Here is a 20,054-nt window from a genome sequence, read left to right as displayed (position 1 = left end):
CTAGTTTGATCCAAAGTTAGGCCTACATAATAAAATAATTGAAAAATACCCAAATTTGGAAAATTTTAATATCAGAAATTTCAAAAATAACGTTAGGAATTTAATTGTTAAAGAATGCCTATATGTTGATTTAATATGTGTATGTATTTGTATGATTTAAATTGTTAAAATTCAAATTGTTTTTTTAAAGTTAATTTATTCTTATAATTTTTTTTCCTTGACCCACTTTGTGTCAAATAATTATCTTTGTTTGTGTTAAGTATGTGTTTACATAAGCACGAGTTTTTACTCCTTCAGGGAAGAATTAAGACTATTTTTGTACGTGTTATTTTACTAATAATAAACAACAACAATATGCATTTCTGGATTCCTACATACGTGCTATATGCCCTGCCCATCTCAAACGTCTGGATTTAATGTTCCTAATTATGTCAGGTGAAGAATACAATGCGTGCAGTTCTGCGTTGTGTAAGTTTCTCCATTCTCCTGTAATTTCATCCCTCTTAGCCCCAAATATTTTCCTAAGAACCTTATTCTCAAACACCCTTAATCTCTGTTCCTCTCTCAATGTGAGAGCCCAAGTTTCACAACCATACGGAACAACCGGTAATATAATTGTTTTATAAATTCTAACGTTCATATTTTTTGACAGCAGACTAGATAAAAGCTTCTCAACCGAATAATAACAGGCATTTCCCATATTTATTCTGCGTTTAATTTCCTCCCGAGTGTCATTTATATTTGTTATTGATGTTCCAGTATATTTGAATTTTTTCATCTCTTCGAAAGATAAATCTCCAATTTTTAGGTTTCCATTTCGTACAATATTCTGGTCACGAGACATAATCATATACTTTGCCTTTTCGGGATTTACTTCCAAACCTATCTCTTTACTTGCTTCAAGTAAAATGTCCGTGTTTTCCCTAATCGTTTGTTGATTTTCTCCTAACATATTCACGTTATCCGTATAAAGAAGAAGCTGATGTAACCCGTTGAATTCCAAACCCTGTCTGTTATACTGAACTTTCCTAATGACCAAAGCTCGGAACTTGGGGACTTGTGTCTTTGCACGTGGCTAAGCGACCGGACTTCAATGTCAACAAACTCCCGCTTCCAGCACAGAGGTACTGTCAGGTCTGCTATAAAAGTGGTTCCTGGCTGGAACAACATAATGATAATATTATGATAGGTTGAAACACGTAATTTTATAGCATATATATATATATATATATATATAAATAAACATGCAAAATACATCAAATTTACAGTTCTGCTCTGTACATTTCATTACAGTGTATGACTACATGCATTCGAAGATTTTCGAGCCCATAAATTCTTCGTCTGTTAGTTAAACATGATTTGAAACGAAGGAAACTTATTTCCACGTCACATGAAGTGACGGGAGCAAACTTAAATTTTTTTATTTTATTTATTTTAACTAGCTACCTAGTGAGTACAAAATTGCATTTATAAAATAAAAATGTTTCTAGCCACTACCGTAAGAGCCAGGCTCGTGTACGGTTTGGTCTTAGTGAATAATATAACATAAAATTTACAAGGACACTTTACTAAATACAGTAAGTAACTTAATTCAAACCAATAAATACAACACAAGAGCAAGAATAAAGAAGAAAGAGAAAACGAGAGAAAAATACACATTTAATACAAATTGACAATCCGACAGAAGCCAGTGATATTCAATAAAAACATGAATATAGCTGATAGAAATAAAAGATAAAAAAGTACATTTGTTACTATTATATATCATGGATAATTTTACAAATTTCTTTTTTAAAAGTTTCAATTTTAAAAAATTTCAAATTTGGAAAAAGGTTTCAAATTTTATTATAAAGTCTTGGGCCTAAATAAAATACTGAATATTTTCACTGTCACTGTTTCCTGTTCGATTTTCAGCAGATCTCGTATCTGAGAAAGATAAGTATATCCTAAATTTTTCTCGCAAATAGTTTTCAATTAGTGTATCACTACTAGGGAAGGTCCCTCTACGACTTGATCCATGGCTATGGACAAATTTTCCATCAATTTAAAGGACTGCAATGTCTTTCAATGAATGCCCGTTTCCAGCTTTAGTTTATGTGTGACACAACTTACAAAATATAAACTCTGCATTAGAAGAAAATAATGTATCTTCTCAGAATTCCTCCACGAAATTCTGTACCTAAAATTTAAGAAATGTATTTTCAAACTTCCATAACACCCATTCGACAAGACACAGTTTCTTCGTTCGTCTTCTTGCCATTCGATGTGACCACTTTCTTAGTACATACGACTGTCCCTGAGCACTTGCAGCTTGAGCTTTGTGTACGCTGTACCTGTAACTTACTCAAGCGCACGACACACAAGTCCCCAAGTTCCGAGCTTTGCTAATGACATATTGTACTGTATGAAATTCATAATGAGAAAGCAGCTTATGTGTGACTTACACTGAAATCACACATGGATCGGTTTCGCTGAGGATTTTGTTTTTAAAAGATCGATGGACAAACGAAGTACTTCCTGTAGCTCGGTGCTTGAAACCAATAATTGACACAGTATCTTTTCTCCCAACGATATACAGTAGAGGAGGCAAGACCTGTCCTGTGACCTTGTCATGTGCCTTGGCTATATCATCAATGGATATAGAGGGGGAAGATAAGTTTTTGTCTGAGATGAACTTCCGTGTCAGTGGATTCGTATAATATTAACTATCCTGAAAGACTCTCTCTCTCTCTCTCTCTCTCTCTCTCTCTCTCTCTAATCCTTCTTTCATTTCTCGCAAGCTCACATGCCAGGTCTTGCCTCCTCAGCTATAATACGTGGGCAAAAGTTTTGTTTGTTCGTGGGAATGAAAAAGCGTATTACTGGTATAGGATTAACGGTACCGATTTCATATGTTGCAGACGTAAGATAGTAAACAAAGCAGTTTCTCGGATTTGCTATCTCAACTTGAGACTGTGTAAATAAAGACGTGTTTGGATATACCGCTTGTCATTCCGCCACTCATGTTAATAGCCGGCAATGTTAATTATTTCGGAGAAGTGTTACATCACAGCTCAAATGTGTCTACAACTCGGTGTATGAATCGGCAGCTATAAACACACGTTTAGTGTTGTGGGCAAGACTAATTATGTGACCTGAATTCTCAACTAAAGAGGCGTTTCCAGTAACAATTATGGTATTCAGAAAACAGTGTATACAATAGAGATCTGCACGGGCAGAAAATCTTACTCAGCCCGATCTGAACCAGACCCGAAACCCGATATTAGCTTATAAATGAAGAGTGTGATCCCAAAACGAGCTAAGTCCATTTGGCCATTTTTAGTTTTCATATATGCTTATGTTTGAGCCTTCTACCATATTTTAAGCATGTTTTCTTCCAAAAAAATGACAATCCTTGTCTTAAAGGTTGTGTTATTGTGCATAACTCGCTCAGTCCGGAGACCGGTAGATACAAAAACTAGCCCAGTTCTTTCATAAAAACGGACTTAACGCGTTTTGGTATCACACTCTTTAATTATCACCCGAGCCCGACCCGAAATCCAACATTAGCTTAGAAGAACACGCAGAAGTACAGAATCAAAACATTGAGCATAAAAACAAAATTTTACTTAAACTTATTTACACTGTAATACAATGAATTATTAATTGACTTAACAAAATTCTATTTCACTAATTATTAGCTTCACCAAAACGTTTGAACAGAGCCGCCATTTTCAGTTAACTGTCTATGCGAGAAACAAATGACGATCGCAAAGCATGTTTCACAGTACCATAAAGAATTTTCAGTTTGAAATACTAGCAAACTAAGAAACAAATGCTAGGGAAGTGATAAAAACAAGCAAATGCTAGGGAAGTAATAAAATTGTAGCGATAAACAGCCAGGATTGGTTGAAACCAACGAGTTCAAACACTTCCTTTCGTACCGTTTTATTGGTCAAAAGTAGTATGACGTAGTAAAAGTGTAGGATAAATTAGGGTCTGTTGGACAGTCGGGCATGTTGGACACTTTGTACTTTAACGTGTTACCTCGCCACTTGTGGGCACCTCATTCTGCTAGAAGTCAATGACTGCAGTAGCCCCACTCGTGGCTACTTCCGTCATTGACTTCTAGCAGAATGAGGTGCCCACAAGTGGCGAGGTAACACGTTAAAGTATAAAGTGTCCAACATGCCCGACTGTCCAACAGACCCTAATTTACCCTAAGTCATATAAATACACAAGATATAAATATAGATTAGACAGTAATAGGAAGTAGGCCTATAGCGAGTGATGGATTGAGAAATGGATTGCGTCTAATGCGCCATGACCATGAGTACTAAACAAAGAAACAAACAAACAAACAAACAAACAGACAGACAGACAGACAGACAGACAGATAGATAGATAGATAATTCATGAAGGAATTAATAAATGAATTAATTACGAATAAATGAATAAATGATAAATGAATGAATAAATAAAATAATAAATGAATATTTATTTGTCGATATGTTACAGTATATTCGAAGACAGTAAGTGACTAAGTGTGAAAATCTGTCTGTTGATTGCTAGCAAAAGGACGCAAGTCACATATATTTAAACTCCTTCTTCTTCGTCTTTTTCTTCTTCTTCTTCTTCACTATCAGGAATTAGGCTTGCAGCCTGTACCGTCTTCACTCCGGCCATTTTTTCTTGGCTTTCCCAATTCTCGTCTTCCGTCTGGTATATATTTTAGTATATGTTTTACTATTTTGTCCTTTTCCATTCTTCCAATATGTTACAGTATATCCATTGTTTGTTTTCTTCTATACAATCATTAATGAAAAATATATTAAATTCTGTCCTTACATTTTCATTTCATATTTCATCCATTAATGTGCAACCTTTTACCTTTCTTAAAAATTTCATCTGAGCAGTTTGTATCCGTTGTTGTTCTTTCTTGGTTAAAGTTCATGATTCGTTTCAATAGGTTAGAACAGGCGTGGCCATTACTTTATAAAACTTTAACTTTGTTTCTTGTCTTGTTTTATTTTTTAATGTTCTCTGAAATTGTACCACACATGATTTGGAATTTAAGTTTGTTATATACATCTTTTTCTCGTTCTTGACTTATATCACAACCTAAGAAGTTAAAATGAGATATTTTTTCAAATATATTGTCATTTATAATGCACTCAAAACATATTGAGTATCTTCCTCTTCTTAATTTTCTTGTAAGAAATTTTGAAATTACAATTCTCACATAATAGGTTTAAGTGGTTTATTACAATGTTTAAATTGAGTTTCTGTAATTTAAATTAAATAAGTAATACCACGTTCCATATCACTTTGGTACTGTTTAGAAAGGGGGAACATTTAGAAAGAGCGGAACATTCATCTCATCATATTTCAAAGTGGAAATTTTTGACATACTTCCTTTTAGCTTCTCACGTTATAGGCCTATAAGAAAAGTTTAATTTCTTTACTAATGGTTGTTAGCAGGAAGACGTATAGTGTGTCACTTAAGTAAAGGTAATCATATGGTGATAATCTGTATTAAATTGTCTCCTTCGTTAGCTATGTTCTCATTGATTAAAAAATATGAGCCAACACCAGAAATTCACGAACAAGGGAGTCACGTGATAGGCGTGGCACAAGTGCATCGCTTAGTACAGATCATAAACATCGAAAGTATTTTAAACCATTTTGAACCTCATGGTTCCTTTCAGAAAATATTTCGAAATTTAAATGCTCAAACTAAAAATCTAACTGAGAATAGTCAAATTCTGTGATATAAATTCTGATTACTCTAATACGAAGATAGCAGTATATACGATAGCTATTTTTGAAATTGTTTTGAGAGCTTGTAGTGACATAGACCCATGCATATCACATGAACAGATAAATTAATGTAATTACTGTCTCTTGATGATACACTTCGAGGAAATAAATTACATGGTTGTATGCGTAAAATCCTTGTAAAAGAATACTTCTCCGTACGAAATTGCGTTCTCTCGTTTTCGTTTCAAGGACTCTGGATCTGCCCAGTCGAATGTGCAAGACTACGGTTCCCTTCTCAAGCGTGACGTCCTGCAAATGCACATGTTCATTGCAGTGCTCAGTTTTCTCGCTATTCTCATGTCAGTATATTATCTGGTTCACTTTTCTCTTTTTATTAAAATTGACCTATTCAACGAAGACTTATCTCGACAAATCATGGGCAAGTCTATGACATTTCCAATAAAATTAAAGTGACCATTACACTTTTACTACGTAATACTACTTTTGACCAATAAAACAGTACGAAAGGACGTCTTTCAACCAATCATGGCTGCTTATCGCACAATTTTATCACTTACCTAGCATTTGTTTATTTTTTATCACTTTCCTAGCATTTGTTATCACTACCCTAGCATTTGTTTCTGTGTTTGCCAACATTTCAAACTGCAAATTCTTTACGATACTATAAAACATGCTTTGCGATCGTCATTTGTTTCCCGCATAGATAGTCGACTGAAAATGGCGGTACCGTTCAAACGTTTTGGTGAAGCTAACATTAGTGGAATAGAATTTTGGTAAGTCAATTAATATTTCATTGTATTACAGTACTTTATTTCTTCTAATCTTTATATACTTTCTTCTAATAGTGTAATAGTCAATTAAATCCCACTTGAGTTTTAATTTTCTCTAGATAAATCAAAACCTCTAGTAAGATTACTGTTGATAATCACTAGCTTCCATAACAAAATTTAAAATTATTTTGTTATTCGATAAGATCCCTTTCGATATTTTAATTGTATACTTTTCACAGCTTTATATCGAGTCCGAATAATCAATATCTGTGTATAAACCTATTTCAGCCAGAGCTTTAACCTTCTTTTCCTACTTAATTTTAACTTTAAATAGAATTTTCATAATTTATTTAGATTGCTAGCATTTAGGGGCCCGTTCATTGTTTTAAATATAATTATAGCATTTAAGTTCAAAAAATTTTACCCAGTCACAAATTTCTCAAATCATTAATTGCCGCACAATTTAAAGCTATATGTACGGTACCTTCCGCTTGTCCGCATAATGGACTTTTTTCTCTAAGTTCCCTCTCTTATTCTTGAGCCTCCAGATATCTAATAGGATCCACTATGCCATTCCTGTTCTCTCTTCTCTTGAATGTATGATATCACGGTCTAGTATATACAATCACGAAGCTTGAGTTTTGAGGGTGCTAGGAACAATATACTGTGTCGGTACTATTTTGCATTGTCTGTAATGGGGCGATAGTAGCAATCCTAGCGGTGAGCAACTATCCATGGATGCATATTTACTAAGTATTGAGCTTCGTGATTGTATATACTAGACTGTGATAATATATTCTTCCTGTTCCCAAAACGTTTTAATCTCCCTATAGTATTTTAGTAAACCTAGGTCCTTAATATTACGAAAGATATCCTGTCTCGAAATTTCGTTTGTCCTCGCTTTTACTATTTTTCCAATAGTCCTTGTGTTTAATGCCCCTAGTTCTCTCCATAGTCAATTTAGATCTAATTTATTTACTTTCAATTCAAGATCTTACAATCAATTCGGCTTTCAATTAGCGACGTCCATGCTTAAGATACATTTTTTTACCATCACTGAAGCATTCTTCAACAAAATACAGTAAAACCTCTGTTATCCGTGGTAATGAAGGGAGTAGGCTGAACGCTTAATCGAAAAATCGGGTAATCAGTACCATAAAATATTTTCGTAAATTTAATGAATAATGCTTACACTTTCTTAATGTCCTCCATAGTCTTGTATTTAACACGTTAGGTATTGGATCAGAAATTCACTAATTTCATCTGGTTGTTAACAATGGATTTGAAGGGCCAAGGAAACTCCTTGTAATAGCTGTCTGTGGTAAGGTAGGGATAGCGGAGGTCTCGTGTTGTAGATTAACATACATACAGTAGCCTACTTTATACACTTTATCCTTGATTTTTTATTAAATTGCACACATTTTGACATAACGATAAATAAAATCGAAGTAGGCCTACTCAGATAAAATCTACATCCCAGCCGCTATGATGAGAAAATATCTGATCGTCTTTCCTGAAGCTCCATCTCTGGTACCATACAAGATGACGACACCTGACAAAACCTATAGAACAGAAAACTTATCCTTTTTTATCCGAAGTTATGAAATAAACATGACAGTCATGGCAATACTAAGTAAAGATAACGTTCTCCAATTCGGCTGCGAGTTACCTCATTCTCTCGATCATTAATAAGATAAACGCAAGAGAATTGTGCAAATTCTTAATACATATTCAAGGACAAGGACTTCTCATTGCATCTTAACTTTTGTTCACTTTTGCGTGGAAAACCCGGCATAGAATCATCGTTCTAAGAAATTTGTAAATTGCTCATAGAGCCGCGATTTCCTCAGTATTGGTTTCCTTTCGAAATTAAAACTCATTGCGGTTACTGCATCGTCCCCTCAGATCAGAAAGCAGCTGGCGCATACAGGATGGATGGAGATCAACATGTGCCATACTGTATCTCAGGCAAGAAATTGAAGAAAGGAAGTATTCTGACAATGTTGAGTGTGATTAGCTCACTATGAGATTTCGCTGAAAGATGCGATATTAAAAAAAAATCTCTCGTCAGTCTGCTAGAAAGAACCTGGACGACTGCTATATTAAAAGTGTAATAATACAAAATGTTGACAATATCTTAATTCAATTCAGTTATGTCCGTTTTTCGTACACCCCAGATAATATTGGGTTATGTAACTGCTCTTCTACATTTAACGGCACTGAAAACTTTGAAGAGTTTCCGGGAAATTAAATGTAGATTTATCAGCGCTTGCAACTAACAGTTCACACCTACGAATACACACACGCAGTTGGTCTCAATAGCAGCATTCTGTCCCTTAGTCAGTGCAGTAGTGTCGTCAGACTTCCTAATGACAGGATATAACGATATGTGTTAAAGTTTTCATTTAATTTGCAAGAAAAACGCCGATTTTATTAAAAAAAAAAAACTGATGTAAGTATTGCATCATCACTCTCTAATAAGAGTAAAAATCAGAAACGTAGGAATAGTACTCACCGACTAAAACAGTGCCAGTATTTAGATAAAATGATTTAATTTTTAGAAAAATATTCATTTCAGACTAATATGTATTAGTCCACTGCTGTGGAGTAACGGTTAACTCGCCTGACCGTGCAACGAGCGGGCCCTGGTTCAAATCCTGGTTGGGATACGTTACCTGGTTGAGATTTTTCCGGGGTTTTGCCTCAACATATTGAAGCAGAAATGCTGGGTAACTTTCATCGTTGGACCTCGGACTGATTTCGCCATCATTAATTCACATATGAATCCTATGGATTCAAAATCTATCCACTTAAATTAAAGGATTTTGACAGTCACTGTTAAAAAAATAGACGAAATTTTCATTCTAACACTGAGTTTTAAGAAACTTTTTGCTTTAAATTCTGTGACTTTTTTAATTCAAACTATATAAATCATTAGAATTTATTCTTTGCAAGCAATACTTACTTACTGGCTTTTAAGAAACCCGGAGGTTCATTGCCGCCCTCACATAAGCCCGCCATCGGTCCCTATCCTGAGCAAGATTAATCCAGTCTCTATCATCATATCCCATCTCCCTCAAATCCATTTTAATATTATCCTCCTATCTACGTCTCGGACTCCCCAAAGGTCTTTTTCCCTCCGGCCTTCCACCTAACACTCTATATGCATTTCTGGATTCGCCCATACGTGCTACATGCCCTGCCCATCTCAAACGTCTGAATTTAATGTTTCTGATTATGTCAGGTGAAAAATAGAATGCGTGCAGTTCTGTGTTGTGTAACGTTCTCCATTCTCCTGTAATTTCATCCCTCTTAGCACCGAATATTTTCATAAGCACCTTATTCTCAAACACTCTTAATCTCTGTTCCTCTCGCAAAGTGAGAGTCCAAGTTTTACAACTATAAAGAACAACCGGTAATATAACTGATTTATAAATTCTGTTCTAAATTGTAACATACCATACTGTGTCGTATGATACTGCATAACTATAGAGACCGACGACTTCCAACACGTCTTACTGGAATCAAGTACACGATGTCATATACTCGTGACGTAAGAGTATAATTCGCCGCTAAACACTCTTATTGCTCTTAAACCGCCAATGATACCTCTCATCCCGCCAACAGAAACAAAGAGCATAGATATCCGGGCGACTTATACAGAGACATCATTTTATTTTTACTAACATTTTTAATATCAACCTGTCTATACCTTTGGAGAACCGGAAACACCGCTTGCTCCCCCCTCCAAGACTGGAGTTCGATGATACTGGCGTAAAACAAAAACAAATCAATCTACTAGGTATAGGATGGAAGAAAAGTAGTTCATCCATTTACGTAAACTAGGAAATATCGCGATTTTGAGTTTGATAATTTTCATTAGGTTTTTCTTTAATCAAAGTACAGTACTGTATTAAGAATAAGTGTTTTTACTCACGAAGTGAGTTATCCATGCGAACGTATTCATTATGCAGTGTATATTATACTGTCTACAGCACATTAGCGTACAATATAGAGAAAGAAGTTAAATTGAAAAATAATCATAATATGAATATTTGAACACAATTTTGAAAATGGTGGCCGTTCATTTTGATACAGGCTTCAGTTCTTTTGTGCATATTATCGCACTATAGACTATTGCATCTAATTCCAATTGCCAGTTTCGTCTTTCGTACTAGTAACTTATGTTGAAATAATTCTGTACCTACTCTACGTACTGTAAATTCAATCTTCACTTCTGCCCGACCCGAAAATATAAAATTACTCAGACATGCTATCTACTGTCCGTTCAAATGGTTATGCCGCAGGATTGTAGAAAGGGGGGAAATCACGTGACAGTTAATTACTTAACGAGGCCCTTTTATTTAAGTTAAATTAAACAGCTGTATAATATTACGTAAACTTCCAATTCCTAAGAGAAATTAATGTTTTCAGAAAAGAGCTAAGACAGCCCAGCTTTTACAGAGGGGCGAGCAGAAGCAGGTGGGGGAAATCGGGATGCGACGTAGGGAAACGGACAGTACCTGTGCGAAAATATGATTCAATATTGAAAGCTCTTTCGTCACTGGAAAACGCGAACATATTTCTGGAACGTACTATACTCAGTAACTCAGTACTGCTTACTATCTGCGGTCTTGGTTCTGTGTGGAGTTGGAACTTCCTTAGTAGAAGGGGTGGGAGTGAAGTACATTAAAAAACTCAGGTACAATAAAAATTGAAGTAAAATAAAATGATGTCCCTGTAGAAGACTCTGTAAATGTATATACTGGTATTTTAAAATTCTTAACAATGTAATCAGTTTACCTCACAGAACTGAAAGAGCATTTTATTAGAACATTCCACAGCAGTTTCGTTCCAAAGAGTTCCGTCACCATTAGTCGTCAGGATGTAATTATTTTTCCACCCACATTATATTCTAATTGCTGCCGACAAAACTTCATTAATTAAAATAATAAAGGAAACTATATCCGCTTATTGCCAGAAGAGCGTGTAGAGACACGGAATCGTTGATATTAAGCATTCCCGGTATCCAGTTCCTGTCATTTGCAGTGTAAAAGAGATGCCTCAAAGGGACGCAGCTTTTGTAGAAAAACATATGGGCTTACACATTTGCCCGTAATTATAAGGAAATGCGTCAAAGTGTTGAAATGTGTGGACAAACCTAAGAGAATCTTTATTTCTCCCGTAACAAGGAACTATAAACTCATGATTATACTCTGAGAATGCGTTGACTGCTTGTACATACACACTTTAAATGAGTAGTTCTAAACTTGGGGTGCACATACCCCCGAGGATAAATGTACAGTAGGCCTATATGCATAGCCTACATCATTGAAATGCTCGGCAAACAAGTTACGACAGTTCCCACCTCTTAACTTGACCTGTAGAAGCGACAGACTAGCATTCATAAGGTCTTGGGTTAGAATCTCTGCAGCTGAAATTATATTGTCCTTTATTATTATTATTATTATTATTATTATTATTATTATTATTATTATTAAAAATCCGTGGCACGACAGCCCATGAGGGACCATGACGGACCAGCCGGTTGCTGTCCTCATGGCCACATGCCGAAGCAGAGGTGGACGATCATCCCACCAGAATGGAGGTATCGTGTGGTTAGCACGATGATTCCCCCCAGCCGTTATAGCTGGCTTTCTTAACAGAATTTCGCTACCTATCGTAGCTCCCCAAGTGCATCACGATGCTGGGTGGGCACCAGTCCCATACACTGGCCGAAATTTTATGAGAAAATTTCTTTCCCCATGAGGACTAGAACCAGCGCGCATTCCATAACACGAGTCTAGGCAAGATGCCTTAAACCACGACGCAACGGCGCGGGACATTATTATTTCTTTTTCTAGTGTTAATTGTAAAAAAAAAATGTTCTTGTTTAGATGAGTTTATCAGAAAACATGCGAAAAGTGAGTGCAGAGCACTCAATGCAAGAAGTCTTAATTTCAGTGTCAGTTTTCTTGTTCAAAATGCTGTATTTTCACGCATAGGCACACACAAAAAAAAAGTCAGGTTATCGTCGCAGAGATGAAGTGAGACAATTGTCATCGAAAGGTTATTAACGTAATCGCTCTCATCAAATTGGCTTTGAGTTCATATGAAAAAGAAGGTATACAGTATAATCATTTGGGAACGAATTTTTATGTAAATAAACATATATTTGATTTTAGATAAAAGACTGTACCGTAACTCCCACAAAAATTTCGAACTAGAACACGTGATTTATGTACGGCATTTTATTTCACATAAAATACATATTTTTGAAATATTTTTATATAAATACTTATTTTAAATAATTTAGCTATGAATGCATAAATTGTCATTTATTCTTTGTTCTAATTTTTTAATTAAAGCCAAAAACTCTTACATATTGCATATTAATGAAAAAACAATGTGAATGAATAATTAAGGAAAAAATTGTTCCGGGGCCGGATATCGACCCCGGGACCCTTCGCTTAGCGCACAAATGCTCTACAGACTGAGCTACCCAGGAACTACACCCGACACCGTCTCATTTTTCCCTTGAAATTATTCAAATATGCTTCACAGGGAGCTATACCTGAAAGCCAGATTTGCATAATATATACGTCACTGAAGGTACGTTAACAGAAAGCCACATTTCAAGTCACTCAGAATTTGTGTGCACTCAAAGGTGGCCTTGTCAGCCCACTTGAGTTGTATGGATATAAAAGGAAAAACTGAGACGGTGTCGGGTGTAGTGCCTGGGTAGCTCCCTGTGAAGCATATTTGAATAATTTCAAGGGAAAAATGAGACGGTGTCGGGTGTAGTTCCTGGGTAGCTCAATCTGTAGAGCATTCGTGCGCTAAGCGAAGGGTCCCGGATTCGATACCCGGTCCCGGAATAATTTTTCCCTTGACATTATTCAAATTAGCTTCAGAGGGAGCTATACCTGAAAGCCAGATTTGCACAATGTGAATGAATTTCTTTCTTCTATAGCCTATATTGCATCATGACGTTGACTTCACATGTTCTCTCGGACTCTCAAAGGGGAATCTGTGAAATGACAGCTGAAACAATGCATTCGACTCGAATATTCTGCAGCCGGAGGTGTTGGCTTAATTCATTCAGACTCTTTATGCAGTAGGTACCGGTATACATAAGTGAGATGATTGGTGATATAATGCCGAAAGTCGAGTCAAGTGTTCATTCCCGTTTGTAGCAATATGTTGCTGAATTTAGTGGAATTTTTGCAAGTGATGGAAAAATTATATTCTGTCAAAAATGTGGGAAATCTGTAGATGCGGATGAGCGATCTCAAGTGTTCCAGCATTTAGCAGGTAATAAACACAGAATGGCAGCTCCACGTTCAGCTTCTAGACAAGTTCTTTTAAAAGTGAAGTAGCTTTCTTCACATATCGCATTTTCAAAAAGGTCTGAATATTACCCAGATTTATGCATAGCTTTTTTTTTCATCTGATATTGCTTTATATAAATTGGAAAGTTCAGAGCTTAGAAAGTTTCTTACAAAATACACAAATTTTGTAATAAGTACCAGAAGAATAAACGTTAAGAAAAACATATGTCCCTGTGTGTTACCCTAGATCATACATACCCAGATTGCTCGGCCTTATAGGTTTTGACGGTAGAAGAACAAAAATATTAAAAATTATTTCTGGCAAAGAATTACACAATACATCCCCAACACACATCTACACAGGTATGACTTCCCACACCAGCAATTACAGATATTGTTTCTACAGCTGTTTCTGACGGTTTCAAACATATTATACTACGAAACCATAGGGATAGCAAAAGCGTTAGAAGTGTTGCGCAACGACATATTACCATGTAGGCCTACTGTCGGTGACTCAGGGAAAGACGAGAGCGGACTGAGGAGGGAGGGATGTGAACAGATAACGTACGACAAGTGCAATATTTGTACTGCAGTAAGCGGAAACATTAGGTCGCCTTCTGTTCAACTTCGCTTTAATTTCCATACGCATTGTTACTCATGTTTCCTGTACGAGTAATAACCTGTCTACTGGGATGCTTATCTGAGCGATGTTTATAATAATCAACAGCGATAGTCAAGAAGGTCACATTCTTTCCGCTCGTCTTCTCCTGAGTAACGGACAGTAAGCTTACGTAGTGTAGCTATACCAAGTTCTTGGCGAATACAGTACTACTAATTAAAAAAATATATATGTATATATGTACTTACCCCACTATTCCTCCTCAGGGGTCGGAGAACAGAAAGCTTTCTGGGCCGGTCCTCAGGCAGCAAAGAACCTTTTCTTCCTTTGTCTTCAAACAAGGACATCTTCCTCGGCGCATTATCGAGGAAGGAGGGCTTCTTCGTCTTCTCCTCTTTCAAAGAAGACTTTCTTGGTCGCTCACCACTCATATTGTCTGGAGTTCGAGCACACACTTCGATTTACTACAAATCGCACAAAAAAACACGCGCGAGTCGAGTCGGCTATCTCTTTTTCCTGGGGGCGCGGCCAATCCTGAGCAGCTGCGGGGAAGGCCGTCTCATGAGGAGGTTACCGCGGCGAGAGAGTTTTGCCGCCGTTCCTGTGCCACTGGTCGTGATGGAGAACTGCTGCTGTCCACGGCCGGTGCTGAAGACGGGTCGTCACGGCAGTACAACCTCAGTCTGCAAGCAACCAACACAGAATGACTCATTCTCAGAGCTCCACACACAAATACATGCCCCCTACCACCACACAGTCCCAGCTGTAGCTCAGTTGACGGTTTCTCGCTAAAGCAACGAGGTATGAAGTCTTGTTCTATAATATTCCTAGAAGAGACTAATACCACAAAATATTTGGAGGGTAAAATAAATTTATGAAACCTTCAGCATTTAGTTGTCACAAGTCACATGTATTTGACCAGTGCTACCAACTTCCTTCTCCCTAGTATTCAATTCCGTGCACATATATTCAAGGAGAAAATTCTCTTAAAATATGACGATAGGATTTAGAACGAGAATACAGAAAATGTTATACAGAGTGTAAACGATATAAACTGTCAAAATGATATTGGCAGTACATATCGATCTTACTTACTTACAAATGGCTTTTAAGGAACCCGAAGGTTCACAGCCGCCCTCACATAAGCCCGCCATCGGTCCCTATCCTGTGCAAGATTAATCCAGTCTCTATCATCATATCCCACCTCCCTCAAATCCATTTTAATATTATCTTCCCATCTACGTCTCGGCCTCCCTAAAGGTCTTTTTCCCTCCGGTCTCCCAACTAACACTATATGCATTTCTGGATTCGCCCATACGTGCTACATGCCCTGCCCATTTCAAACGTCTGGATTTAATGTTCCTAATTATGTCAGGTGAAGAATACAATGCGTGCAGTTCTGCGTTGTGTAACTTTCTCCATTCTCCTGTAACTTCATCCCCCTTAGCCCCAAATATTTTCCTAAGCACCTTATTCTCAAACACCCTTAACCTATGTTCCTCTCTCAAAGTGAGAATCCAAGTTTCACGACCATAAAGAACAACCGGTAATATAACTGTTTCATAAATTCTAACTTTCAGATTTTTTGACAGCAGACTGGATGATAAAAGCTTCTCAACCGAATAATAGCACGCATTTCCCATATTTATTCTGTGTTTAATTTCCTCCCGAGTATTATTTATATTTGTTACTGTTGCTCCAAGATATTTGAACTTCTCCACCTCTTCAAAAGATAAATTTCCAATTTTTATATTTCCATTTCGTACAATATTCTCGTCACGAGACATAATCATATACTTTGTCTTTTCGGGATTTACTTCCAAATCTATCTCTTTACTTGCTTCCAGTAAAATTCCCGTGTTTTCCCTAATCGTTTGTGGATTTTCTCCTAACATATTCACGTCATCCGCATAGACAAGCAGCTGATGTAACCCGTTCAATTCCAAGAACAAAATGTCTAGTGAAATTTAATTATTTCTTATAATTTTATTTTTAATTTGTAAAAATACCATGTTTTTCAGATTGATATTACTGTACTTATATTTTTATAAGTTGTCAGCTTGTGCTGAACTGGCACCATAGGAACATTCTGTATCAAGTAAAGAACTATTTTCTACCAGTTCACACCGCTCTGGTACGGTATTTGTGGTATTTACATGCGTGACAATGAGACTGTAGTCTGCGTGACTTCAAAAATAGGTCTTGTATCATGTTTACCACACGATCAAGCGCTGGAGCTGTTTGTAAGAACACTGTCGCTCTTTTTACAAATCGCACAATGAACAAGTCAAAATACACTACAAATGCTTTGATAAACAACGTAACATCGAAGCATGGAGGCTGCTTAACGACAAGAGTAACGGTTTCACAATTTCATTGCGTGCAATAGTTGCATCCATTTTCTTCTCTTTATCAACAATAAATTCATTACGAGACGTCCTTAGTAGAATAAGTTCAACTATATAAAGGAAGACTCCCACTAAAAAATCGCGATAATTTTCCGAAAAAATTTACTGACTATTTCACTTCTTTATAATATGTACTTTCATACCACAAATGAATTTAGTCCAATTCTGATTACAAATTAATTTTATTTTTTTATTAAGGCTGTAAAGAGATATCAAAATTATTTTTTCATCGAAGAATTCTTTTTTACAAAAGTCTGACTACAAATCTAGTAACTAAGGTTGGCTCCCTGAAGTTACTAGATGAATGTAGCGGAGGAGAATTGTAATTGACATAAATATTCCTTTTACTTTCAAATCCATTTTTCCGTAAGTTTATTTTTCATGATTCAACGCCAGTTTTTTTATATCAAATTGTAATCAATCTGGATTAAATTTTTACTGCAAGTATTTATGAGGTAGCTGCATGTATCTATGTATATATTTTGTGAGAAACGCTGCTAGTTTATTTTATTAATTTTTTTTTTTCGTGAATTATAGGAAAAATAACATTTTTAAAATTTCAAAAATTATTTGGAAAGTGAATAAATGCGATATTTCATAAAACGAATGCATAGAAATGTTTTTCTATGTCCTGTGAATGCAACAAAAAAAAACGAAGCTTAAAAATTGAGATCTTCTACTAAAAACTTGGGTTTGAAAATATTTATAAAAATAGTAGAAAAAAATAAAAATCAAAGCCAAAAACATTTGGGAGTTCAAAGTTTGGATTTTATTAGTCCTTTACATAGTAAACATGCACAATAAACCTTCTAGGCTCACCTGCAGAATGCCTTTAAGACAGCGTTGTCAGACAGAGCCTAAACGGAGCTCCGGTGCTTCCACAGACATAAGCAAGTTCACGCTCCGACTGGACCCTCTAGCTCCACAACCGGTTTTGGAGCTTACAACTCTGACACTACTGCTTTAAGACGTCTTAAAATCCCACGTAACCTAACCTAACCTACATAGTAAAGATGCTCTCAAAATTTGATTGAAAAAATGATTAGGAGAAAAGTTATCATGTTTAGTGCACTGTCCCATTAAATTATTTGGATCTACAAAGCGTTCCTTCGAGTCTAGGCCGAGAGAGCGGGCCGAAACGATGTCGACTGACGTCATGCCATCTCAAGGTCACGTAATGCATGTGTATGTCGCGCAGTTTAGTTCAGCAGTTGTCTTCACTGTGCAATGTAGTCTCTTAGGGGTGCTATTCATAGACATTTCGCAGCACGCGCTACGAGCGTACTAAGCTAGCCCCGGCTATCCACTGGTCGTACTAAGCTAGCCCCGGCTATCCACTGGTTACTAGTACAGAATTCAAATCATATCCTATCGCTAACACTGGTTTATGAATACGAAAAACGCTGATAATCCACCGAAAGCCCGCGCTAAAAATGTCTATGAATACGGCCCTTAAAGATGTTCTGTGTAGTGTAATAAGCAGGGAACGGATTTATATGGACTAAAAATATATGAAATATGTAAATATATATGTAGTTATTTTTACCAAAATATGGAATTAAATATGGATTTTTACCAAAATATGGAATTAAATATGGACTTAAAATTATAAAAAAATGACTATGTACGTTAAATATTGGTACATTTTAATCAAACTAAACAAAAAATATAATGGACGTACCTTATCTTCCAATGTAGTTTCAACAAAACACAATTTTTATTGTCTGTTACCATAACAATAGGTTACAAACATTTCTTTCAAGTGCTGAAAAGTGAATCTTCTTCTATTGTCTCTGAGGATAGATTTATACTGACTAAAAGAGCGTTCGACGTCACAAGAAGTAACTGGTACATAATTCAATTTCACAATGTCTGCTGGGGATAAGTCCAAGTTAATCTTCACTGTTGATTCACCACTCATCACAGCAACAACCTTTTGTAGTTCTTCATATCCAGGGTTTTTTGAAAGTACAGTGTCCACCTTAGCTCTTACTGCATCTGCAACTTTACCTCTACCACGATTCAGTTGTTCCACAGTACTATTTATAATTTCAAAACTTTCAGATAGTGAAAGGTGCCTATTTTGGAGACTTTTGAGCGTTTTTATGATGCATGAAAATGTATGCTGAATGTGAGCTAAGTCATTCTTCACACTTATGTCACAGGTAACTGTTTTCGCAGTATCAATTGAGACTGCATCTTCAGAGTCCAATGCAAGGAGAACATTGTTAATAGAGTCTATATGTTCGGCATAATATTCAACTGCTTCTAGCCATGTACCCCATCTAGTTAAAATTGGCTTTGGTGGCAATGGAATTTCAGGGTACAGTTCTTTCAACACGTTAACTCTACTGGGAGCTTTGAGAAATACTTTTTTCACTGATGAAATCAACAAATCTACTTTAGGGAAATTGTCTCTGACCACTTCTGCCACACGATGAAATGCATGCGCCACACAAGTAAAATGAGTCAATTTAGGATATACAACAGATAATGCTTGTCCAGCTTTGACCATATAAGGGGCAGCATCGCTAATAAAGAATAACACATTATCGTACATAATACCCTTTGGCCACAGGATACCCATAGCTTCGTTGAACAGTTTAACTATAGTTTTGTTATTGCACTTTTCTAGAACATCACAATGTAAAAGAATTCGTTCAGAATATTGTTCACTTAACAAACCGATAACTACATTACCAACAAGTCTACCTTCTTTGTCGGGAGTCTCATCAATGGAAACCCAAATTGAACTATCTTTAATTTCATCTCTTATCTTCTGTATTGTCTCATCGTAGATGGATGGAGCATACGTCTTCCTAAGTGTTGACTCATCCGGGATTGTATGTTGAGTATATTTTTCAAGGAATTCCCTGAAGACCTTATTCTTTAGTTTGTAGAGAGGAATATCAGCAGAGATGAGAGAACGGCACAGGTCGATGTTAAACTCAGATCTTACATTCGATGTTGTTGGTTGTGTTAAAAACAATTGTCTCTGCTTGGAATTTAGTTGTTTGTTGGCCTGATGTTTACTAGTTGTAATGTGTTGTTGCACCAGGAACTTTTGTGTAGATGATACTGCACACTGACACAAATTACAAAATAATATTTTATTGTCAGTTGATAAACCATCTTCTTTAAATTCTGAAATGTAACTTGTTAGTTT

The 20,054-nt window shown here is 36.2% G+C and overlaps 1 protein-coding gene across 6 annotated transcripts in view; it reads right to left on the bottom strand.

Annotated features, from left to right (window-relative positions):
- LOC138701333 (band 3 anion transport protein-like) overlaps nucleotides 1-20,054 on the bottom strand; it is a 734,049-nt gene that overhangs the window by 488,799 nt on the left and 225,196 nt on the right. For all 6 annotated transcript variants that reach the window (XM_069828100.1, XM_069828106.1, XM_069828105.1 and 3 more), the window contains one exon: nucleotides 14,729-15,163. In XM_069828100.1, the coding sequence (XP_069684201.1) occupies nucleotides 14,729-14,911 (183 nt within the window). In that variant the 5' untranslated portion in view covers nucleotides 14,912-15,163. The remainder of the gene's footprint in view (nucleotides 1-14,728; nucleotides 15,164-20,054) is intronic.

This window comes from Periplaneta americana, chromosome 6 (genome assembly GCF_040183065.1).
Source record: "Periplaneta americana isolate PAMFEO1 chromosome 6, P.americana_PAMFEO1_priV1, whole genome shotgun sequence".
NCBI lineage: Eukaryota > Metazoa > Arthropoda > Insecta > Blattodea > Blattidae > Periplaneta > Periplaneta americana.
The sequence above is the reverse complement of the archived record's forward strand: the minus strand, read 5'-3'. Positions and strand labels throughout refer to the sequence as shown.